Here is a 26,827-nt window from a genome sequence, read left to right as displayed (position 1 = left end):
AACGTACAACGGTGATTTAATTAAATCTCGTGTTCTTTAATTCTAATCAAATTACTTACACCATAAACCGTGACCATGTTTTTTTGGCTTCGATTTCTGCATCAATTGAATTTAGTTAATTTGTCGTGACCTCAAATATCACCCGTACATCATGATATACAGTATATATCTTGATATTCAAGTGTGTTTCGAGGCATTATAATACTAGGATCTAGGCAAAAGAAAACGTATCTTGATAGAAAGCTCGGAAATATAGAACATAACTTGGAAATGCATTACTAATCTCAATAGTACAGGACGAATGCTGAAAATACAGAAAACACTACTATAAAGGCCTTCCGTTTTCGACATTGTGAAATTCTATCGTTTTTGCGAGAAAAAAACCCAACAAAAAACTGATTTTGACAAGATAATTCAGAAATATACTAAAATAAGAGTAATTCAAAACGAAATATATTCCTAATGCACCAAACTAATTTTCATAATTACCGATTACACAAGAATATTACGGGAAAAAAAGATAATTTGCCATATTTGCGATATTCTCTATTTTTGCCTTTTATTTGTCTTATTATGTGTGAAAGAAGCTTAATGAAATTACAAACTATGTAGTGTGTTCGACAACTCATGTATGAACAATAACTTCAATAAATATGATTTTACTTGGTAAAAATACTGTATTGTCTGCATAAAAACGAAAGAATTTCACAATGTCGAAAACGGAAAGTCTTTTTCGCAGTGTTAGAATCGTTCTGAAAGGTTAAGACGCCATAACGCACTTTCACTATCTGTTAGTTCTGGTTATTCCATCACCAATCACACAATAATAAAACTTCAATACAACGTAAATGTATAACTGAAACCAACCAAACATTACACAACCATAATTTTAATTATGCTAGTTGACATCGTAATGAAATAACCATAAATCAAAATCACGATACGTTAAATTAAAAAATAAACAATACTCTTCGTTACAATAAACTCCGAACTGGGATATCGGGTGGTGTTTGTGTAGGGTGTGCAGTGTAATATTACTGAGTCGTCTTTTGTCTTTCAACGTTTCACTGTCGTTAATCACGTAGACGTGGACTAGCGGTAGATATAATGTTGCAAGAGACAACCTGACAGTTTTGAGAAAATGATGTAAACTCTCTTGAATGGCATGATATCCTGACACATTCATCAACCGATGTAGATATTTCTACATCCAGCGAGGTGCACTGAAGTGATTTCTCGAATACTCGACTGCAAACGTACGAAATTTCCACCCACCCAATGTTAAGCTTTCCGCCCATTCGGCGATATATTCAAGCGAAATAGAGAACTGAGAATTAATCGAACCATTCGATTATATGTAGACAGGATTTGTGAGACTCCATGGCGCCAACTGACTTACTTTCGGTAACGTGTGCAAATGACGTGAATAAATAATTTTCTCATTGACCAATCAACGCGCACCACGTTTAATTTCGGAGCGCAGATGAATCGTGTAGCAAATATACTGGAGTCTTTTTTTCAATAGCGAAGCGAAGAAACAGAGGCAATTGTGGTAGCTTGTCATAATCATTTTTATGCAAAGTAAAAAAAAATGTACCTTTCTCAATTCAAATGTTGTCTCATATACATTACATAAAACCTAAAGTATAAATTATGATTATATGCCGCTACAAAGCGATACCCCAGTAAAAAACACGCTGTCTAAGCCGCTCACATACTATTAAAGGGCGGTGGTCGTCGCGCTGCGCATGTGCGACATTTGTGTTTGTCCCACAATCCGATGCGCTCTTCCAATGGAAATCACTAGTACGAGTAAACAAAACGTAAGCTGACGAAAAAAATCTGTATGCAACTGTTATGGAACTGGACGTTACGAAATATGGATATTAAATTCCACTGTCAGTTTTAAGGTTTCAAAGCTGTGGAATTGTTGAATGGGGTGAATTGGGATTTCAAATAATTGAATAATAATTGGGGATAATCTTCCATAAATTATTGTATTCTACTAAGAAGCAAGAGTATGTAATGCAGTTAATTAACAATCAAGATATGTTTACGAACACAATCCTAATCGTGACAGTGTGCTATATACTACTTGATAGGAAGTGCTATACATTTTGAGGTGTCTTCAAAAACGCGGCGGAAGAAGGCTCAATAAAAACAGTGTCACTACATTATCAATGTTTTCATGTGCGAGTTGCAAGTTCAGGTGCAAGCTCGAAGCAAATTTATAGTGTATTTTGACACATAAACAATACTCATAGCCACGAGACATTATTCCTAACAATCTTAATATCATGGTGGTATTATGACAATTTAATAATCCGGCGTCAACTAGGCATTGTCAAATGCCAATACCGAACATAGCATTTAGTCCAATCCGGTATTCAACCATTCGGGGTTCGAACTCTGAGTCCACGACTATTTGCCCATTACAACACCCACTGATTAGTATTAATATTCTGTAACAACGGAAGCTAAATACGGAAAACTATTTTCATAGTTGTAGTTGTTGCCGCTCTCGCGGGTTGCTTTTATAAAATCACATTGCGAGCAAAGAATTACATCTTCATTGATAGTAACAATTTCATAACCTTACCAGTAGTCGCGATTAAATTAGAAGGACAGATATATATATATATATATATATATATATATATATATATATATATATATATATATATATATATATATATATATATATATATATATATATATATATATATATATGTGTGTGTGTGTGTGTGTGTGTGTGTGTGTGTGTGTGTGTGTTTGGATTGCTATATGTTGCGAGGACAAAAATACAGATATATACCTACTTCCGAGGACATACACACCTTCCGAGGACCTTTTTCATAGTCCTCGGAAAACATAATTTATATTAATAGTTAATTCGATTATTAATACGTTTTGCGTAGCTTAGGTTTAGTATCGGGGGAAGGTATGGTTCACGTTATATTAATATTAATATAATTGTACCATACCTTACCCCGATACTAAACCTAAGCTTCGCAAACATTTCTATGTTCAGTCACCGGATATTCAACTCTTGTTTAATTAAACTTAATTAAAATGCAATTCTCCATTGTATTGCATTGTAATTGAGTTTAATTAAACTCCAATTAAAACGCAACCCTATATAGGAACGCGTTTTAATCGAGTTCATATCGCAACTATATTAAAAGTTAATTCAACTATATTAAAAGTTAATCCAATGAAGTCCTCGGAACATATTGCAATACAAGTATGTGTGGGTGTGTGTGTGTGTGTGTGTCATGGCTGTCAACGATCAGTTTTACTACGCTTAGCCACATTCACCTTCACAAACTAGTCCTATATTCATTTCACACTCCCCGTCGTCCCCACACAACTAATGGAACGTTAGCATAATTAAGTCATATTCATGTATATCAGAAGTAGTTTTAAGCTAATTGTTTATTTCATGGTGTTTGTTTTTTAGACAGGACGTTGAAAATTGTCACCACGGGCGGAGTTTAACTATCCTCTTCAATCGAGTCCCGAGCTCAAGTTCAGGAAATTACTTATTCCGTTGAAATGTGACGTAAAACATACCGTGTCGTCACCACCACTATCAATCATGCTAGGACTCGGTGTAAATCACGGGTTATGTGTATGTCTTGTGATAGGCTGTCTTGTGGGAGTTTCAACAGGTACGTATGTTCATTTGAATATTCTATAGAACACACATAACGCAGTTGGAGTTTAAACACAGTCTTCTTTCCAAAAACATAAACATAAAGCGGGAGGGTCGTCACCTGCGCACGCGCGGGAATTGAGTCCCAAGCAACGATAACAACACACGATAAGAACGCATAGGCTCATGGGTAAACGCTTGTTTCTGAACAGTGACACGCTATGACCATCTGAGGCATGCGTGATGACTCCCCCACTTTAAGAAGACTTGTCATAAAATAATACAGACATTACCAAATGTTAAATAAGATCTTTAACGGCACTAACTCAAACAATGTAAATATGCCTAAATTATCACTTGACCCATCGTCACATCTAATTAATATAGCAGGCAGTGCGTAAACACATACTGAATACATTTTAATATTTTAATTTTATAATTTTTTATAAAGACGGAGAGTCACTTTTCATATGCGTGGTACCGTAGTTCAGCAATGTATCGGTGAAAATTCATTCATTTTTGGTTATTTATTCATTACTTTCGAGAATATAATATATTACCCAGGCCTTAGTATACCGCGAGCTTCGTGACTTCACAGTCATCAACAACTGATACCACACTGATTAATTTTACTATTGAATATGAAATTGAAGCTCCATATATAACACATTTAACAAACAATATGGCGCTCGTGACACGTGCGTTCATTGTCAAGCAATTTAAATATGCATCATGACATTTATGTATTGCTAATTATGTACACCATGTGCAATGCTAATTTTGTTTTAGGTTTTTAGTGGATTTATCATATGTACAGCCACGATATTTCCAACATGTGTAGCTGTACTTTAGCCTGGAAGCCCAATCAGGAGTAAGAGCGTTGACTGAACCGCTGTGTTAAAGGGTCGCATATAATATGCGCGAGCATAATGTTCTTATTATAAATACCTGAGTGTGAATAGTTGAATATCGACGCCACGCAATGGTAGTGACATATTTTTTATGGGTGTGGGTTTTTCGATTATTCATATATTCAAGTAATCTGTAGGAATCAATCATTATTCAGTTTATTTTGCATCCTAGATATACATACATACAATAACAAAAAATAAAAAACACTCGCCGCCTGTGCACCAGTAAACTGTTTAATGCATATTACACTTTCAGAATAATCAATAACTAAATATATGCGTTTTCGCATGACAAAGGCATGCACCTGCTTCTTGGAACTAGACTATGTTATTAAATTATTTTTGGGCGGTAAAAACGATTGCTTAGCAAATACATCAGTATAGTAATGTTATTATCACGGACAAAGTCGCATGACTACATAAGTGTTCCGGATATGCTATCAGATTTATCGCATTTTCTGTCTGGGAAGGCCTTCTGGCGCGTAGTTACTTTGATGATACTAAACTAAAATCACAAACAAAGCACCAACGAATCTCCAGGCTATATATTTCTAAATGGTTTTGTTACGTAATAATTAATACATTTATTTACTCTCATAGCTAACAACTAAAAACTGTAACATGAAACTAATTGTAATAATTTCAAGGAAATTTGTAAATTTACATTTAATTGACTTACACAATTATGTAATTTTCAATAATGCATGTTTTAATTGAGGAATAGAATAAACAGTAGATGTTCAAAAGCGGTATATCATATATCTGGCATACAACAAACACACTATCAATCATTCATATTTTTACAGTAATATTACCATGGCTACATCTGATCACGCCTTACTCAATACAATAGGCCGTGATGCATTATTTCATTGATTTGGCCGACATACTGTACAAATATTCGCCGAATGTTCAATTTGTTGGTGAAACAACACACTAACCACTAATATAAGAAGAACGTACTCGAACCAATTTTACTTACTTGTGGTTTTAATAAAGGATTGAAAAATTGCAACAGGATTCAAGACTAATGGTACACAGTTTTTTTTATAGATAAACAAATCCCGAGATCAAAATATGATTGTAATTATCCACAATCGTATGTGTTTAATTGTACTAATAAATATTGGTATATAAATGTCACCAGTACAACTTACATTTTCCCCGAAATGCCGAATATTTTTGAGATTTGTAAGAGTAGTATCGGTTTTTGTGAACAATATTACAAATCTGGATAACATTCACACCGAACAATTCGTGATTGCCTAAGAAAATCACCGATCACCTGGCTGTGTCTTTGAATTGGTGTAACTAAACATTAACTTATTACTAAGTGATGAGAGTGAGTAATTATGCTACGATTGTAGTCCTAAAAATTGGCAACATACAACATACACCAGACTTGAAGCTAAATTTGACATTCTAATTAAATATTGTGAAACTTACTTTTGAAAAACAAAAGGAACAAATTTCTTAGCAATTCAATAGGGTTCAATATATTATGTAATTAACAATTTTAGCATCGATGTATATACTGTAGTAAAAATCATGAAGAATTATGGGTAACGTTTAATGTCATGTGTGGTACCCCGTCACGCGAGTATTGACTGAGGCTAATACAAACACAACAATGGTCGTTTCTATCATGCACAATACTATCTGTAAACATTCAATATTCGCACGTGCTAGGAGTGTGTAGTATTGATGACTCAAATACAAGGCGTCGAATACACATTTTCACTCCGGGCGACGGCCAGGGCCCACAAGCGCAAAGGACACTAGAAAGTATCTTTCAAGTATAAAAGTTGTTTGCCTGTCGATTTTTCAAGTCATTTTATAAGAAATAGTTTCACGTGAATGAAAACGCCTGACCCGATTGGATAATATTCAGGAATACAACTGTATAATGACAACAATCGCCAAAACAAAACAACTGACACTAAAAAGTACACTGCAAAAGACGGTAGGATCAGACATAAACTGAATGCGCTTCTCTGTGTGTTTATTAACTCCAACTTGCTAATTAATTGAGCAGATCAATTCAAACTGTTGCTGTGATACAGAATAACCAAGCTGAAAACACTTAATTAGTAAGCTAATTGTCTAATTGATATGCACAGATTCAATTTTGGAATAACATTAGATATTGAACATAAACAGTATGAATGAACTTAGTTTCAATTCACTTGAGCAAAATGTTACGATACAAACAAAAACGATGAAAACAGTTAATTATTATGTAAATTAGATAATTAAACTGAACAGATTAATATTGATCTACATAAATAACAATCATGCAACAGATGCAAAAAAACAAAACAAAACATGTTAAAACTGACCAATTATTATTCATATTACCATACACGGATTTGTACCAGAATCTGATATGGTCTGGTGCTCGTGATATAATAGCTGTGTGCCAAATTTCATTCCAATTCAGCCAATCATGGGATGGATAGACAGAGAGGCGGGCGGACGGACGTACAGACATCGGTACGACATTTTCTCTCGTTTGTGTTTTACACACATGGGAGCTAACACGATACATGAACATTATAGCATACACCAGGTGAGAACAGGTGTGAGCATACGTTGAAGAACTATTTCCCAGTGAATTTCTATTAACTTCGTGCCAGGGATTATCAGAATGACATTCCGACAAACAACAAGTTGCCAGTAATATTTGTTTATCCTTTACACATCAGTTGGACAAATTACAAGCATTTTAATTAATAATTCACTTATATTGTCCGCCGACAACAACAACAAAAATACAAAATAATCAGCAATAAACAAAACGTATTTACATTCCCACATATTTAAATGTCTTCCTGAACAAATAAGTTTTCAGTGCTGCTTTGTATTTTTGTATTGTGGCTGTATTAGACGACTGTCCACAGACCAGGGGACAGACAAACAACGCTCTATCGCCACACATTCCCATTGAGTTAATACATTGTTCGGGCGTGGTGTGATCTTATTCCACCCTATAACCCAGATAAATGTACACCTCAAATCCCACACACTAAACTGTTGCAGCAATCCGTTCGAAAATCGATCGCTGCATTAGTTAGACCTTCTGTATTGTAATTGAGAACTTGAAATATTCCACACGAGATGCGTTCCAGATCGAGATGCGCCAAACGCTCTGCTCCTTGGCCAAAAGACTGTGTAATGAACACGAACACACATTGACTAAATGGGCACACTCAGCACATGTTTACGTAGCTGTCAATGATTTTTATATATTTCAACTGCGTTTCCGTCATCAGTCATTTTACACGTCCACCGACTAAACACTATATCACGATCTTTAATTTGACATAATTACAACCTTTTGAAATCCACATACAATTGCAAATGGAACTAAGACTATTATTTTTAAGTTGATGTGCACTTTCTTGACAATGTGTATATATATATATATATATATATATATATATATATATATATATATATATATATATATATACCGTTCTGTTATCTCTATTACAGGTCTACTGTACGAGAAAACACCGAAGATTCGCTTATTAGACGACCTATTTAAGAACTATAATACGATGATCAGACCAGTCTATAACGATTCTACCCAAATAAGTTTGGCGCTTGGAATGGCGGTAAAACAGATGATTAGCATGGTAAGCAAATGAATCTCGTGGCCGGGGACGGCCGCTCGATGTAGAAATAGTGACAGAGGTCTTTAGCGCTCGCTGACATATATTGATTTAAAATCAACCAAAAAAATCACATTTTAAATATACACAATTGATGACAAAGTAGTACGTCTAATACACTTACACTACGCATGTTATACACAATCAATCAATTCTGTGTTTGTGTTTAGGTATTTACCGCATTCATCTCGTTGAAAGTACTTTCACGCGCTTCTTAGGCAACAGTATGAAATAGATCACGCACAGATGACGTTGAAATGTCATGCCCAAATTTCGCATATGTATAACAAGTGTTCAAAGTCAGCACGTGCAAGAAACGGCAACAAAACATCCCTGACGCATGCGTATACGACAAGCGTTCTCGAAGTCAGCGCAAATCAGACACGGCCATGCAGCAACCCCGGCGCGCGCGCGCGCGTGCATAACGAACGTTCGCGATGTCAGCACATACAAGAAACAGCTATGCAGCATCCCTGGCGCGCGCACTCGTGCATGACGAGCGTTCTCAACGTCAGCACGTATATTTTGTTTAAGCTATTCATCCATATGTCACATCACACTCATGTCAGCGGCAATAAACAAGCTAGTTAGTATTGTGACTATACCAAGAATCTGTTCCGCTATATTTCTTCGGTCACTTCTTTGGTTCTATTATAACTAGCTTGGCAATCTTAATTTATTTCAGGATGAAGTAAGTCAAAGGTTGTCTCTGAGTGTTTGGTTAAGAATGGTAAGTAGGATGCAACACAATACTAAATGTGTATATAAATACCAAATCAGAAAAATCCGATTTCAACACGAGAAACAATGTTTGTGCGCTTAAATATGATAATATATTGACGTTACCATTTTACGAACTATTTGATTCATTAGGTGTCATTTGTTGTAATTATCTGTTCAATTGTCGCGAAATGAACGTAGATGGCGTACCCATGTTCAATTAAATCAATCAGTTCAATTTATTAACCCACCTACTTCTGTTGTTGACGGTGGCCATTTAGCAAATAATTTGGTATACTAATGTGAGTTTTGTGTGTGAAACAAAAAAATAACACATAATTTAAACACATCTCGACTGCAAACAAAGGATTAAGTTAAGTTCAATAAAAAACTAATTTTCAATGGTGGACACTTAAGATTTAGCCGGGACCCAAGTGTATTCCTCGTCGTGAAGTCACGAAACTTTAACGGATGCAACTACATGTTAATTTATGTTACGCAAAACTATTCTCCCAATGTCAATATATGCAAATGAATGTCACATTTTCAATTCATCAAAACACATAAATTCCACGTAATTTTAAAGCGGGAGTGTCGTCACCTGCGCACGCGCGGGAATTGAGTCCCAAGCGACGATAACAACACACGCTAAAAACGCAAAGGCTCATGGGTAGACGCTTGTTTGTAAACAATGACACGTTGTGGCCGTCTGACACATGCGCAGCTGACGACACCCCCGCTTTAAGGAAGCGATATTTTGAGGCAGAATCCAAATCAATAGTCGTTTTACATTCATGCAATGAAGTCAATATAAAACCACACGCAACACTCATTATTAAATCTTTCAATTGGAAAATCCTTTTTATATTTCGCACGTCATATTTCAGTTATGGAAGGACGAATTTCTTCAGTGGAATTCATCGGAATATGGTGGCACATCAGAATTAACAATACCATTGCATATGGTATGGCTACCGGATATAAAACTATATAACAAGTAAGTGTCACTTCCGGTATTTTAACCTATATTCAACTGCGATGACAAAAAAATGACTTATATAATCAAGTGATGATATCTACAGGTTCGTTTGAAATTAATTCCATAATTGCTGATGAAGTAAGTGTTTTGTTAGTGTTAGTATTGTTTTGTTCTTTATTTACTTTCCTCGCAAGAAATAATTCGACAATTTGACAACTCGATATTGAATTGGCAAACTTTGATTTTATGTAAATGATAATGGGACAATTTAAAGCAATCAGTAGAAAGTTTGAAATGTAATTGGGACAATTATAGATTACCCGGGGCCAGGTAGACAATTTGTCGTAACAATCATGTGAAATGTATCTGGAATAGCGGACAGGTTAATTACTGAAGCGACAACCATTGTAAGAATGAAAGGCGCCGACGAAATAGACTAAAAAAGGTTTCCAGCATTACATGAATTCATATTAATATTAATTATTTTCTCAGTATTGATGAGGAATTCCTGCGAATTGACGAAACGATGGTAATCCTTTATTCAGATGGAACCGTGTACTGGTTGACACCGGCTATAGTTAAAGCATCATGCAGAGTGGACCTGTGGAAATTTCCATTCGACCAGCAATCGTGTTTCTTCAAATTCGGTTCCTGGTCGTATAACGGCTATCAGATGGACATCGTAAACCGCAGCGACTCGGTAGACACGGGAACCTTTTTGGAAAATGGAGAGTGGGAAATCGTCTCTGCGCCTGCACAGAGAAATGTGATATATTATGGATGTTGCCCGTGGCCATATCCCGATGTGACGTTTACACTTGTGATAAAACGGATGCCGCTATTTTACGTATTCAATCTGTTAATGCCCAACCTCTTGATTGCCGGACTCACCTTGCTGGGATTCTGGCTTCCAGCAGAGTCTGGCGAGAAGATTACGCTCACTATTACCAATCTCTTGTCTTTGATCGTATTCCATCAGCTAGTAGCTCAAACGATGCCTCCAACAGGAGACAGTGTGCCAATTATAGGTAGGTATTCACGTAAACATTTGATAATACCCGCGTGTACTCAGGGAAATGCTTGGGGTGATGGAGGCTACGACTCTTCCGAAGTGCCTGTTAATAATAAATCAGAACATTTGGAAAACTATGGTAACTATTGGGTTATGATATCGTGTATAAAGTATGTATATGCGAATCCTTTGACGGTTTATGAACTTAAATGAAATTAAATCAACCAGTTTAATTTATTAACGCACCTAATCCTGTTGTTGCCGGTGGCAATTTAAACAATTACATTTACATGTATTTGGTATGCTAATGTGAGTTTTGTGTGTGAAACAAAAACATAATTTAAACAAATTTCGACTGCAAAGAGGGATTTAATTATGTTCTATAAAAAGAATTTCCAATGGTGGACACTAAAGGTTTAGTCGCGACACAAGTATAAGTCACGACATTTCAATGAATGCAATGCAACTACATGATAATTTATATTACGCAAAACTATTCACACAATGTCAATATACATATGCAAATGATACACGGTATCGTGTATATAGTATGTTTATGAGAATCTTTTGACGTTTTTCCTGAGGTCAACTTAAACAGGCCCTTGCTGTCACGACTGTAAAATCTAAGAAGAATTGTAAGCTGATTTAATTATGTTTAATATTGTGTTGTCTTTTTTTAGCACAATACTTTGCAAGTATGATAGTAATGGTGTGTTTCTCGTGCGTCATGAACGTCTGGGTGTTGAACATTTTTCATACTGAAACAGACACGACGGACTTACCGAAATGGGTGCGCTTTCTCGTCTTCGAAATATTAGCGCCCGCTGTCTGCATGGGTCAGGAAAAGGAACAGAATAAGATTAACCAGGAAAGTACAGAAACTGGCAATGCGACTGCCAGTCCGTATTGCTACACAAATGTACTTCTGCCATTGACGGAAATGTCGATGAATGGAAACACACGCACAATAAGCGGAATGCTGGAAAATACTTCGTCAATTAGTGAGAGCGCCACCCACAGACTCAACAATGAGAGCCCACGCTCCCAGAACGAAGACACTCCTAAGCAGGATAAGCAGTTGCACGACATTTGTCAGCATCTCGAATTTCTGGTAGCAAGAGCAAAACGGAAGGACAAACGAAAGAAGATAATTCACCAATGGCAAGAAATGGCTCAAGTTATAGATAGGATTTTAATGTGGGTTTTTGTCCTGTATGTTTTTGTTTTGTCGGTAGTTATGTATCTTCGTGCACAGGGAAGAATTTCCTGGTAAATTCAATTATAAATGACGGAAATTATAAATGTCATGTGGAAATACGCGGTATATATCGTAGAGGGCGTGCTATAATGTATATAACGATATATGATTGTAATTTGGGGATATGTATATAATATATATATATATATATATATATATATATATATATATGACAGACAATTAGTATTTGGAGTTAATGACAACATCTTATGTAATAATCGGTGCGGTTACAAGATGACGAATTAGTGAATTCTAGGATGGTATACTTTTTGAAAAAGACGAACTTATATAGACGATTTATTTAAATATACGTTTTTTGCTATTCGCTGACGTACTAGCAGTGTGTGTTGTTTAAAAGAACACCATATCATGATAAAAATAATAACCATATACAAAAAATTAAATATGGCGTAGTGTGGCTGATAATAACTTATGTTAGGTTAATAACATGTCCGCCTGTTGTAATATTGTGTTTGTTTGAGAATTACGGGTGTTAATTCTTTAGCTAATTTGTTGAATATCTGGTATTAATAGTAATGCCTGAAGCATACAAGCTCTGTGTTGGTTGTTGAGATTCTATTGAACATTAAGATATATTTGAGAATATTGTAGAGTCATGGTTGCCGAGCAGGGATTTTGCAAATTAGCATATGCATTGGAGTCGAGCGTACCACTGACTAAACGCGACGCGACAGTCTGCACATTGTATAACACTAATAACGTAAGGACAGTATAGGTTGGGGCATAAGGTCAAAGGTTGTAACACATACAGCATTGTTAATTAATGTGTTGGTAATATTACTGTTGACCTATTTGTGTTATGATGATAGTGATTGATTGTTTATGTAAACCTATGATGAACATGACCGGTGTCTTGTTTGTGTTTCGACCGTGTGTCGTTACTGTTTGTACTCTGTTATATCGGTTAAGGGTACCATAGAACGCGATAAATCAATTTGGAACTAAAACTCATGTACATACTGGTTTCAACTATGGCTGTATGTCGCGAAAGCGGGAGGGTCGTCACCTACGCACGCGCGTGAATTGAATCCCAAGCGACGATAACATCACACGCTAAAAACGCAAAGGCTCATGGGTAGACGCTTGTTTGTTAACAATGACACGCTATGACCATCTGACGCAAGCGCATGTTATTAGAGTAGTTGTATTACATGTATTTTTCATTACACAGTGTTTTTATTTTAAATTATTTTATTGTACATTTTTTTTTGTTTCTGCTCATTAATTAGACAGAATTATACCAAGAGGCAATCGTAACTGGGTAGGTTTCCTACCAACCACAGATGAGGTAGAACCAGTTTAATACATCTTATATTGCAGGGACTCAAATCTATCCCATGTATCCATTTCGCAGCCTTCTAAACTAGCGCAAAGATGATGGTCTCTAGTCTGTGTGCGCGAATTCAAGAGAGATGTGGATCTTGTTGACATGGAAACAACACTCTAGGGGAGGATTTTTCATTTATAACTCAAAAAGTGATGAAAAGATCTTCTACTACTCGGTTAGATTTGGATTTCGTTGCCTTCGAATCAAACATATTGTTATTCAAAACGTCGCGTAGACATTTACTTAATTGTTTTTAATTGGTTTTCTTTCAAACATTAATAAGGGATTAGATTGATGAGATATCTGATTCACGTAGTCATGGAGATGCATATTTGAGGAATTCTGAACCACTGCTATAGAGGCGGCGTGTCTGATTTGATGAGTGTATGAACTACTGAAGACTTAATTTGATCTTTCGTTTTCAAAAAGAAAAAGCGTATGATTTCCAAAGGATGACGTAATTATATACAGGTTAGAGGTGAGCGTAAGTCGCTTGCCTCTGTTGTGGGATTTGCACTGGATCATGACTGTTACAAACCATGTTAATATGCGTAGTGTGTAACATTGTCGTAATTATATATACCGTGAATAACAGAGGGTGACTTAATGTAGCAAAAAAGCGATGCATTTCAAGTTGACGGGCACTGATGTATTTGTTTTCAATCGTTCATCTTTGTTTGTTTGCACAGTAAGATCGCGAAATATCTTGTGACGACAGCGCTTTTATGGCTATTGCTCTATTCTATTTTGCTGTGAAAGTCTCTATATGAATATATTTCCGTTTATGTTTGACAGGTTTCAATCACTGTCTGTGTTTGTAAAAACATGAGCTATTGCCTCTGTAATAAAAAGATGTGTATTGTGATTCCTTTTGAGGCAAACTAAAGTTACCTAGTTAATGCAGAGTAAACAAGTGGCATTAATGGATAAAAACAACACCCGTTTACAAACGTTTAGATAAACAGAAACTTTTGACAGTATTGTTGCGTGTTATACTCGAGTCACATTGCACAGTTATCCTGAATCCAGCGCCCTTTATATGTGACTTAACAATGTTGATGGCTCGTGGCGGCGCTAGAGCACATATGATTATTGGTGAAGTTTAAACGATAGTATGAAAGTACTGTAAAAGGATTAATTATTCACTGGGTTTTAATTTTGTATATTTCGCTGACTGTCAAATGCGCTAAATTAAAACCCAGTGAATATGTAAATTTGAGCATAGAACACATTATCTAAATCATAAAACCGTGAATTTAAAACCCACTGATTATGCCTGAAATGCTAAATCAGTGAAATTTAAACTCAGTGAAAATTAGTAATTTTACAGTAAACCGAATAACTATGTGTTAAACAATTTTTTACTGAAATGTAGCCTTGTGTCGGTCGTCAAACATATACAATACAAATAGATCAAGTCACTTATATAAACCGCAGTCCCTCTATCGAGAGGAACTGTGTATAAACTGTGCAAGTTACCATGTACGACAGAAGAACTAAAAAAGTCTTTGCAAATAGCATGATAGTCACGTTGGAATTAACAATCAACGTCGCTTGTGACGGCTTCTAGTTTACATATTTACACGTAATCTTTCTAACCAAAAAAGGTGCGCATGATAGCACTTACAACAATTTTAAATTTACTTATTTTTTTTTATAACATGCCGATTTTATTTGCATATGTATCTGCATGTAATGTATGTCGTCATTCGTCCTGTTAACTTTATGTTTTTGCAACATATTCGTTAAGATTGGCATCGACCCGCGCTAAAACCCGGACATCATTTAACATTTTAAAGAGAATAAATAATAAAATGTATATTGTGGTATGTATAAAGTTCAGTATTATTCTGGCAGTTAAATGTAATGAAAGAAAAAGAGTTCATTAACTTAGTATACTAGTATTATGTAGTATTTTATTTATTTACTATTTATCTTGGTCTACTTGTCTAGAAACAAACAGGTAAACACTTTTTATGGGTAACTATTATTATAATAATTGTAATTATAATTATGTTTAAATAGTGGTAAAGTAATTTTGATAATATTGATATAATAACTATAATCAATAATTAATGAATCTTAAATTTGATTATCTAGTATTTGGTTCAATTTATTTATAATTATATTTTATTGCCGATCCTCTAATAGTTGAGTGATCAAGGTTTGGATGGTTCTTACGGTGGTTCGATATATACGAGGTATATGAATTGTTGTACGGGTATTCTATGAGAAAAAATATACATTACAATATTATTTTTTTGAAATACGACCAATTTATTATTATCAACATTTCGTGTATTGTTTAAAGTGATATGTGGGGGAAATTCTTCTCCTCTGGTCTGGGGTTCTCCAATACGTGTCAGGGGGGAAATATCGTCTGGTCTCTATATCTCGTCGGCTTGAGGTACTGGGCCGGGAAAGTCACTTAAACCTTACAGTCAAATAGACGCACACAACGAAATACTTTTCAACTCTCGTCTTTAGTCGGTCAGTCGAGTACCCTATAAGACACAGCGCCCTGGGGAAAAGTCCCCAAGACTATCGCAAGGCTGACCCAAGACTGTGTCTCTCGTGGTGTTCTCGCTAAGACCAACCAAAACTCCTTTATTCACTTTCAAAACCTTAACCAATTACAAAGAAGTTTAAAAACTCTAGGGCGTAACCTTCACACATTCAAGTTGCACACAGCCAATCACACTAAATACTGAACACGTCATATCTACTAATTAATCGTTCACTATATTAATAAACTACAAATACCAAACGTTAGAAATAGTAGTTCGGATGGCGACGGTTATATCGTAATTAGTTCCAAATCACTGAGTCAAGTTCCGTCCAGGACCTCGCATGAGCCTAAATGATGACAGACATAACACAGCCATTCACTAGCAATCAGCTAACCAAACAGATACGCGAAAACTAATTCATGGCAGTGACATATATTCATCATTGCATTTGAGATGTACGAGCCCGGAGTACCATAGTAACCAATTTGTTCTATTCTATTTTACAATTAGGAACGAGTACCGTGACATCAATCATGTAAATATTACAACCAAGGTGATTGGTCTAAAAAGGGTTAATCATCACACGATTGTTTTATAATTATACAATGTTAACAGATCAAAGAAAAAAAATGTTATATATTCGCAATATAATAAATTGAAGGTGTGCACGGAAAATTCTGAATTTTGAATACAATTAAACATTGCGGTGTCAAACTATACAGCTTACAAACACATCCAAATTGCACTGTTGCCCTAGGCAACACCAGTGTGTTAAGTGTCAATAGCAGCAGTTTAGAAGCGGTCTCTGAATGAGATGTACGTTAGAGATCACCAACATAACGCCCTGAACCAATCAAACTTTATCGAAATACGGTCCTTTTTTAGTTATATCTGTAAATACACATCTCTCATCCTTATATTTTCGTCATCAAATTTGCCCGAAATTCGGCGTCACATAAAATGATTGACTTTGGCGTATTTCACCTTCAAAATCGCTGCCATTTTTAATTTGATCGTGAAACAAATGGACGTTTATATCTTCGATATGATGTCAAATGTATGATGTCTGAGTTCGAACTTGACTGGTCTTGTCATGTCGTAATGGGTCTAAAAAACTGCATTTATACCCCCTCCGAAAAATAAAATGACATGCATTTTGTTGTTCAAAATGACGTTCAATTGTGTTCAATGTTTATGTCAAGCTTAAACCAAATCCGTTCATACACAACTGAGATACTATGCCGTGATTGTGAAACCGTGTTATTTTCATGCAATTTTGGTAGATAGATGCCATTTGGCCATCTTGAATTGGATCACGAAACATGTGCATGTACATATTTGCGATCTTGTTCGTTTTAGGTATGTGTGCGAGATACAGATTGATAGTGACGCACGGACACGCGGATGTCAGTAAATAAGTTCCCGTTTTCGGACTGCGTTCGAACGAGACTGAACATTCATAGACACGTTTATCATTGTACCTGACAGTTGCCTACATCGCACTGAATGACTAATCAGAATTCAGATATCAACCACCATAACCATACGATTTGGTATTTGCAATTTCTGACCTAGTTCAAATTGAATGAAAGGTATGGGTTTAAGGTGTTTAAATGTATTTCTTGTTGATGAATCTTGATGCAATATACTAAGCAGAGAAGCTCTGCCACGACTAGCAATACACAAGAAATCATCCTGATAACCAACACAAATACCCGACCCGTTATATATTCTCTCTTATATTGCAAAGCAGTTAGTCGGTATATTTCGAAAAGGTGTAACACGCACCAAACCTTCACCGCTACTACTCCTTAGTAGATGCTATATAGCCAACGTATATTTAAGTGCGCCCTCTCTGGCAAAACTAGATGCATTTTCTTCAATGCATTGTCCAGTCAAAATTGTACAGTACAAAATGTTCTTCCCAGCCAGAGATTGAGCTAACATTTTACAATTTGTTATATTGTTTACCAAGTTTTCACTATACTATATACTGAAAAAACGGCACCAAGCATTGAAGTATTGTAGGATCCATTCCAACCATGGAAAAAACGCTCAATAGCCACCGTGAAATACACGGTGATATTCGTGTACATGGTACAAGGTGTTTGCTCTCAGTATAATATGTTATTTATTATCTGTTACTAACAGATTCTCAACCTTCACCTGTTTTAAAACCCGGAAACTATATTTGCGGCATGTCTCTGGAGTAGTAACTGTGGAATGAAAAGACTTTAGGAGTTAAAACAATGATTTTGCACTGACCGACCCATAGTAGAGGTTCCGCACATGACCCCGTGTTGTACGTGATACAACGAAAGTGGTAATCTACTTCTGATCTGATTAATTTTGTACTATTAATATCGATTATTTACTGGTTGTCATCGTCCTCCGTATGGAAGACCATTGGACAGATAGAAATGTAAAAGTTTAACAGAATGAAATGAATGAATTTCATAATAGTGCATTAATACAGATTTGTGGACTGTGTGGGAATGGGATTAGATCAGTTTAATTATATCCTAGTGAAGTTCTATGAAATTATTTTTTTATTTGCCCCACTGTCCTTTCGCTGTGCATTTAATATTGGTCTATGAATCGCTTCTTGTATATGTGGACGTCGACAGCACATAATTAAGTACTTAACTAAATGATCGGTTTTCTCCTTGACTTCAGTAAATAACCATGGGAACTCTCATGCGCAAACCCGTATGCAAGACCCGCCCACAGCCCTCCAGACTGATTTATACTAGCCTATTTGATTTTCTTACGATGGCATCTAATCTAAAGAGGTTGATGTGCTCAGGGAAAAGATATGCTCGGAAAAGTCATTGACATTACACACTATTGCAACAATGAATAGAACTGAAAGCAGTTAGCCAATCAACTGATGTATAACTTTTATGTAAAGTCTGTTTTGACCCGCTTGAGTAATGACGGAAATTTGTATACATTTAAACTTATAAATGCACTCCATTCTACAATCTTCAATGAATAAATTTTGGACTAATCATAATTTAAGCAGCATCCAATGAATGTACGTTTGGGTCCAACAATGAGGGCGATGTGACTTCAGCGGATTCAAGCAAATCGTGAAAGACCCAAACATTCGAAGAAATAAATGATGTATTAAAAGACCATAATTGGTTAACCATAGGTTCCCTTCATAATCATGGACTCCTTAGATTTATAAGATATAAGTTGCTTATCTGTAATATTCACGAGAAACTGTTACTGGAGAAGTTAACGGTTCCGTATTGATATTTGTAGTGCTACAGTTCATCACGCTACAGGCGGTAAGTGGTATATTGTGCGGTTATTTAATTTGAATATTATGGACGCGAATTGTCACAGGGAAATTCCACGGTAACGGACGTTGCATTCAGAAGGGTTGGAAGTTGCCGTTATTACTAGAGTATTACCTGGTGGAATTTGATACTGTGTTAGAGACATGCTTATGCCAGAGACATTCTCATGCCAAGGAGAAATATTCTTAGCTTGACATGCAGCTTAATTCTAATCAGAAATAACGGACGTTACATCAAAGGACATAGGTAAAATCTAAGTAACTTTATTTTCAGAATGTCTGAAAACTTGGAGTTTTACATTTGTATTTCTCCACAAAAATAAATCACGTGACAATATGTGATGGTCCTTACATGGTGGATATTACAGTTTGTCCATTGGCACAGTTCTTGAATTCAGTAAATAAGTTTTCTTACATATTGAGAGGTGTATTGTCCTCTACTTGGCAACGAATGCTCATTAACTTCTAATACTTTTCAAATTGACAGTATTAGCATATTAAATCAAGGCTGAAATTACTCATATCTTAGTGGTGTAAAGGCTTGAAAACAAGTAACATATATTTGAAGGCACATTCATGAAGACAAATTAGGGATCAGAACAATTTCCTTCTGGGAGGCTGGGGGTCTTGTGAATAAATTCTTACCATATACGGATTAAAATAGTGATATCTCTCCTGCTGTGCAATTACCCCCACAGATTCCTTCTGATGTTGCCAGTATGTGTACATTTTATTATTAATTACACATTAAACTCGACAGCAATGCTATACCTTGGTGAACATGAACTATACAACATTTGTTCATTAACCAATTACTGGCAACAAAATATCGGTTTTTACTTGCCCCTTTGTGTGGTCGTCGAATCTATACTCACATAGATATTAACAACTAATATCTAAAAAAACAGATATTTTTTATTGGAAACATGTCTCCGGGCTTTTACGACACACCAGTTCAACGCGACGTGGATTTAAGTATCTTTTTAATAAGTTATATTGAAACTCGGTAAGTTGGCATGTTGCCAGGCGGATTTGCTTTGGTAGGTGGACATTGTATTTATCATATTATATTGACCTTAGTCATCATTCTACCAATATTTGTTCTGACGATAATATTGTGTTTTTTTCCACCGTGACATGGTCATGACCGTTCATCAGCTTGTTTGACACGCGAATGTTGAGAAAGAAAATGGCGTATAATGTGGCATTAGGAGGGCTCATGATGTGTTTTTTTCTAGAAGCCGTCGTCGGTTTCAGTCAGCAACCAAACATCATATTCATCCTTGCTGACGATCATGGTTGGAATGATATCGGTTACCATAACTCCGTTTTTCAAACACCAAATCTCGATAAGTTAGCTTCAGAAGGAGTCAAACTAGAGAAATACTATGTACAGCCCAGTTGTACTCCAACTCGAAGTCAGTTGATGAGTGGACGATATCAGGTGAGTATATTGTTTAGTTATAGTATAAGGCGCATAGAGAGTAGTGTGCGTACTACTTGTTTCAACACGTTCTTGTTTAGATTATTCATAAGGGGCACCCGGTTCAATGTATGTCAGGCTATATGCATTACAATTCTAATAAAAAAACAGTTAAAAAAACACATTTATATACAAAAAACGTTGACCTGATTATTCTTGAAGGAGAACTTGTTACTTGATACTCTCCGTTACAACACCATATGTATTTTGCTTTTTTTCTATGTTGAAGATTCATACAGGTTTACAACACTCGAACATTAATTCAACTCAACCAAACTGTCTACCCCTGAACGAAGTCACCTTGGCAGAGAAATTGAAAGAGTCTGGATATTCCACGCACATGATTGGTAAATGGCATTTAGGATTCTATACACCGGACTGCCTACCAACACGACGTGGATTCGACTCTTTTTTTGGTAAAATAAAATACATTAAATTTAAATCGTTGTGTTCCTTATGTGCAGTACACGCTTTTAAAATTTGCAATCAAGATTAACAAGTACAACTGGAATGCAAGATGAATGTGAATATTAGAATTTGAATTATTATTCGAGTAAATAGAGCTTGGCAAGTTTTAAATAATTCTGGAATATCCGTTTTAAGGTAAATGTAATCTTGAAAATACGGCTGTCTAGTCAGTGGTCTTGATTGTTTACCCACAAACCGTGCGCCTCGTGTACTACTCACAATTCTGCTTATAACCACTAACCGGTTTATTTGATAATGATTTTATCATTTTCCAATCCAGTGTGCAGTGATCACGATATTTCATTAGAATCCTAGAGCAAACGTCCGATTTAAAAGAACAGAAATTATTAAAATCTGATGAGAAAATATGACAGTTAAATCACAAATTTGAATCTCTGAATCCGGCATATTCACATTTATCAGTTGTTGTCCCCAACAGTTTCATTATTAGAAATCATTTGTTCCTAGGATACCTTGTTAGTGCTGAAGATTACTATACACATATATATGACGGGGGATATGATCTGAAACGACAGGAAGTTGACGTTGCAGTAGATTATCAGGGAAAGTATTCAGCTCATCTGTTTACATCTGAAGCCCAGGATGTTATCAAGTCGCATGTGTCAATAAATAAAGTACGTGCATCGTAACAACCTAATACATACAATTTCAAATTTAACCTATAAAAAACTGGTGCACTATATTAAATTAAAGACGCACCTTAACTTTTCTATTTTCTTCTTCTCAAGCCTTTCTTTTTATACATGGCATATCAATCAGTGCACGGTCGTTTTGCTACAGTTCCAGACCATTATTCGAATATCTATGAAGGAGTTATTGATGACGACGATCGACGTACGATGGCAGGGATGGTAACATGTATGGATGAAGGCGTTGGAAATATTACACAAACATTGAAAGAATATGATCTTTTGAATAACACAGTTATTATCTTCTCCTCGGGTAAGTGTTTAACGTAGCGAGAAGGGTTTGATGACGTTTTTGAATAAAGCATTCTCTGTAAATATGCTTTATTACAGTGTCACAATTCTATTTGTCACGTGGCCTAATCATTCAAGCGCTGTATGAGATTAAACATAATTATTTCAAAAAACAATAAATTAAACTGACAGCTATTGTTTATAATAACTCAACATTTTTTTTTATTTCTATTTTATGACAAGTTAAATAAATACTCACTGATCATCGTAATTTTAGATAATGGCGGCGAACCAAATGATGGAGCAAATAATTGGCCATTCCGAGGGGGAAAGACGACATATTGGGAAGGAGGTATCAGAGGGATTGGGTTCGTGTACAGTTCCGCCATACCAAATTCTATACGCGGTACTGTCAATAAAGAAATGATTCATGTCAGTGATTGGTTTCCTACAATAGTAAATTTGGCAGGTGGAATGCTGAATGGAACGCAACCACTCGACGGGTTTGACCAATGGGAAACCATAAGGTAAATGATTATATATTTCATTTTTTTAGATCTCATAGTCGACAAGAAATCAACTTCATTTTCACTTTAAATACCACAAGGTATTATTGAACCGAGTAGTATTTCAAAGTGCACGATCATAACAGATTTTCATGTTTTCAGTCAGGGAGCTATATCCCCAAGAACAGAAATTCTTCATAATATTGATCCATTGACCGACCCTCCTGAAGATATTCAGCGTTTTTTCCATGGTTGGAATGGAACCTACAATACTTCAATGCTTGGTGCCATAACTGTTGGGGACTGGAAACTATTGACAGGGGATCCAGGTAATGTATGATATATGTATATGGTGATCCTGTATTTATAATCATTATATATACACCCATGTTGGAAAGCATGAGCTGATATGGAATTTACACCATCGAACACGAGTTACATCAGCACAGTGGTTGTGCTGTTCTTTCTTAGTTTTGTATGGCTGTATCGGACTTAAATATCAGTTCGACTGTCAAATGTGATTCAAATATATTGTAATTTACCAACATTTGAATATTCAAATTCAGCAAATACGGCAAACAAATATACTCGTGGGGCCCAGACCACGAGTTGGCTAATCAATGCATTCAGAAATTAGAAACTGTAAATGAATTGATATTTCCCCATATTATTGATACAATAAGCCGAGAAGAACAAAACATGATAGTATTCTACGGACATACGCTGTAAAGATTTACATTTTGAATGTTCTTCTTGTACTATTGGTATACTTTGCACTTGCTTATTATTTTGAAGGAAGTGATGGTGTATAGAGAGCCCGAGTCCAACAACTGGTATTCTAATTCAGACCGCGGACGGTGTTAAGTTATAGCGCCCCTCGTGGTCGAATAATGCTTGTTACGCTGCCCACCCTTTCTCCATGTATAATCAATTTTCTATGCGTATACTGGTTCATTAGTATTATACGCTGCATTGACAAATATCAAAAAAACGTCTGACAGTCATCGGCACAACAACAATTCGTAATAATGTAAAACAAGCTAAATGATTGCTGGTCCAAAAAAATCATCAAACAATCCTCTTCTATATTCCTTTCAATATCTACACCCAACACCAATTGTGACAAAAAGTGTTTTCATTGTGAGAGATAAAATATCCGCCTAAGCAATGTATTAAACATGTATCAATCTATAAGTAGCGAAAAACAATGTTGAATGAAATGTTATTTATTCACCATTTGCTCCATGGCCAAGAATTCTCCTTGTCAGCGGTTATGTGGCAATCATTTACAGTTACTATGCCATTTATTTCTACAAAGTTCATAATATCGAGTTGAATAATATTTGTTATTTGTTCGATTGCTAGGAAATTTTATTTATTGAACTTGATTGTCTTCGCAGGTGATAGTCATTGGACCCCGCCCCCTGAATCAGGTCGAGATCCGATTGAGTCTACGGACAAACCTGGAAAACACATTTGGTTGTTCAACATCAAAGATGACCCTCAGGAGAGAAATGACTTGAGTGAAGACAATATTGAAAAAGTTATAGAATTGATACTTAAATTGGAAGAATATTACCTAACCTCTGTACCTGTTTTATACCCTGAGCAAGATCCCAATGGCGACCCGTCAAACAATGATGGAATATGGCGTCCCTGGATCCCGGAGCCATATCCATATACAATGTCAAAAATGACATCGGGCTCTGCTCATTTTCGTAATGCAATTTTCATTTACTGCATATTTACATATGTAGTAATGGTATTATGTTTGTAGAATCAATGAATAAATATTGTAGTATAAACTGCATACACTATCTGGAGTTGTACATTTGCTTTCATATTGGGTTAAAATCACGAGATCATATTTAGTCAGTAAACAATGTGTAACGTGTTTGACAGATTTGTTTTATTATTAGTAAATATGTTAATGTTGAAACTGTTGAATATAAAGGAATTGAAAAAAAACTATTGGTCAGTCACGGAAGATAATTAAACAGAAAGGCTACTTCACGGTTAAGTTATTGATTAATGTCTATGAATAGAATTGATTGTCAATATGGCACAAGAAAACATTGTTTTCATAAACAACATCAAGGAATATGAATACATAAATGATGTGCATTGAAAACTAAACAATAATTAAATATAGTAAAGCATAGTTATCAACTTACCGATAAATCATACTAAACTAATAAACAGTTCAGTTTAGAACAAACTTATCTGCCAGTATTGAAATGCCATTTAATATCTAACTGGGGCCATTGAATTTCCCGAAAATGATTTAGAAAAATACAAACAGTACGTTCTATTGCGATCATATTAATGTCCCTTTTTTAGATTTGCCAGTCTATCATCAATTTGGATGTAGAGTTGTTTTAAAAAGATATAAATATAATATAAAAGTCAACACTTGCACCCAACGTCGATAAAGATTAATCATATGACCACCATTGTATTATGGGATTGATGAGGAGAAATATTTATAGTTCCACTATATATTCTCGGTATGCATATTAAAGTTTGTGTACATGCTGTGTTTGAATAGCATGTAGGAATTGAGCAGTATATATTATCAGTATATTTTAATTCTGTGTAATACTACTTTACATATGAATCCTTATTTAGTATTCCGTGTTATACGTTTATTTAGATCAGGAAGAATGATCTACCAAATGAAATAATAACATAATGTTTATTTTTACCGAATGAAATTTAATTCCTGTCCCTGATATTGTGGTATAACGTATTACTTGCAATGCATACATGACTCTCTATATATTCAATAATATTTGATCAAATTAGATTAGAGTGGGTTAATGCAATGTTTATTCTGTACATTATTGACAAAATCGTGATGAATTCCTGATAAGGATAGGATTCAAAATTGACATCTGCGACCAAATACTAAGTATGTTAAAATAGTCAATTATCATATGTTTATCTATGCTAGGAATCATGGAGTAAATTGTCTCCGGGATAAAATGTACTCTCCACTTGGATCACGTGGGAACAATATCATTCTGAATTTTTTTTTTTTTACATGTAAACGGGTATCGTTAAAACCAAATTGAGTAGTACTGTTTGAAAGAAACAAGTAGTATTTTTCTAGTGAAGGCTAATTGTTGAGAACAAAGAGACTAGTAAGCAGATACCGTTTGAAACAAAGAAACCGGACTTTCAAGAAAATAGTGTTGGATGATTTACAATGCAACACAAAGTTGTTAGATCCACGTTATGAAAAACACTGAGAACAAATAAGAGAACTGACTATTATGAACCACTGCGGTGGTACGAGGTGCCCTGGATGAATAAGCTGACTTGCTGACTAGTCACATCTATCAAGATTGGTCTCGTATAATTGCAATACATGTCAAGTAACACAGATCTCATCCTGACAAGTCGTAAGTGAGTCGTAATTATAGATGCTGCTTCGCATAAGTTGCAAGACAAGTCATATTTGGTAATCTGTTTATGTCTGTTTATAATTTTCCCATCTTCTCTGGAGTATTTTTTGAAGTAGTGTTTTTTTTTTCTGTGTAGATTTGTCATCTAAATTCAATCAAGACCTTCCATCACGATTTCTGATTGAGGTTTAACAAAGATAGTAATTATTCTGTGCTCATTTATGATATTTAAATTAATTGACCTTTCATCGCATATCACCATTCATTGGGCTTTGTATCATATATATTGATCGATTAGTAGTTTTAATATTTGGCATCCAATAGACCAAACAACACTACGGAATGTGTAAATCTAGCTTTTGAGTTCCAAATGAATGATCAGCTATTGGTTTGAGTTTGGATGAACATATCAGGCTATGAAGCTGAATTCTCTGGAACTCCTGTTAAATGAACTAAAGTTTAATTTGATGTATCTTTCAATATTATTTTGTGTGTTTGTTTCCCTGTCAAGGTTCCCCTTCCTTCATGGAATTTACATTGGAATCACGTGATCAACACATATCAATACAAATATAAACGTCTTAAATTAGCATAACTAGCATATTTAGAATACGTGGTACGTATAGAAATATAGATATACACTTGTTG

At 35.4% G+C, this 26,827-nt stretch overlaps 2 protein-coding genes across 2 annotated transcripts; both read left to right on the top strand.

The window, feature by feature from the left end:
* Positions 1-3,598: 3,598 nt before the first annotated feature.
* Positions 3,599-12,224, top strand: LOC100378242 (neuronal acetylcholine receptor subunit alpha-10-like). Its single transcript, XM_002740538.2, has 6 exons — positions 3,599-3,671; positions 8,062-8,204; positions 8,926-8,970; positions 9,848-9,957; positions 10,432-10,967; positions 11,632-12,224. Exons 1-6 carry the CDS (start codon positions 3,599-3,601, stop codon positions 12,222-12,224), a joined length of 1,500 nt encoding a protein of 499 aa, XP_002740584.2.
* An 8,276-nt stretch (positions 12,225-20,500) lies between these two features.
* On the top strand, positions 20,501-24,549 carry LOC146730611 (arylsulfatase J-like). The gene is made up of 7 exons (XM_085493730.1): positions 20,501-20,818; positions 21,087-21,273; positions 21,794-21,960; positions 22,075-22,288; positions 22,544-22,793; positions 22,935-23,101; positions 24,173-24,549. Exons 1-7 carry the CDS (start codon positions 20,549-20,551, stop codon positions 24,547-24,549), a joined length of 1,632 nt encoding a protein of 543 aa, XP_085349856.1. The 5' UTR covers positions 20,501-20,548.
* Positions 24,550-26,827: the final 2,278 nt, after the last annotated feature.

The sequence above is a fragment of the Saccoglossus kowalevskii genome, chromosome 19 (assembly GCF_978046115.1).
Source record: "Saccoglossus kowalevskii chromosome 19, keSacKowa6.1, whole genome shotgun sequence".
Classification (NCBI taxonomy): domain Eukaryota; kingdom Metazoa; phylum Hemichordata; class Enteropneusta; family Harrimaniidae; genus Saccoglossus; species Saccoglossus kowalevskii.
This window is presented reverse-complemented; position numbering and strand designations above follow the sequence as displayed.

Coding starts and splice junctions, on each gene's coding strand:
- LOC146730611 (XM_085493730.1), top strand. CDS start 20,549: ATGTTGAGAAAGAAAATGGCGTATAATGTGGCATTAGGAGGGCTCATG. Junction 20,819..21,086: donor TGATGAGTGGACGATATCAG/GTGAGTATATTG, acceptor TCTATGTTGAAG/ATTCATACAGGTTTACAACA. Junction 23,102..24,172: donor ACTATTGACAGGGGATCCAG/GTAATGTATGAT, acceptor TTGTCTTCGCAG/GTGATAGTCATTGGACCCCG.
- LOC100378242 (XM_002740538.2), top strand. CDS start 3,599: ATGCTAGGACTCGGTGTAAATCACGGGTTATGTGTATGTCTTGTGATA. Junction 8,205..8,925: donor TAAAACAGATGATTAGCATG/GTAAGCAAATGA, acceptor AATTTATTTCAG/GATGAAGTAAGTCAAAGGTT. Junction 10,968..11,631: donor AGACAGTGTGCCAATTATAG/GTAGGTATTCAC, acceptor GTCTTTTTTTAG/CACAATACTTTGCAAGTATG.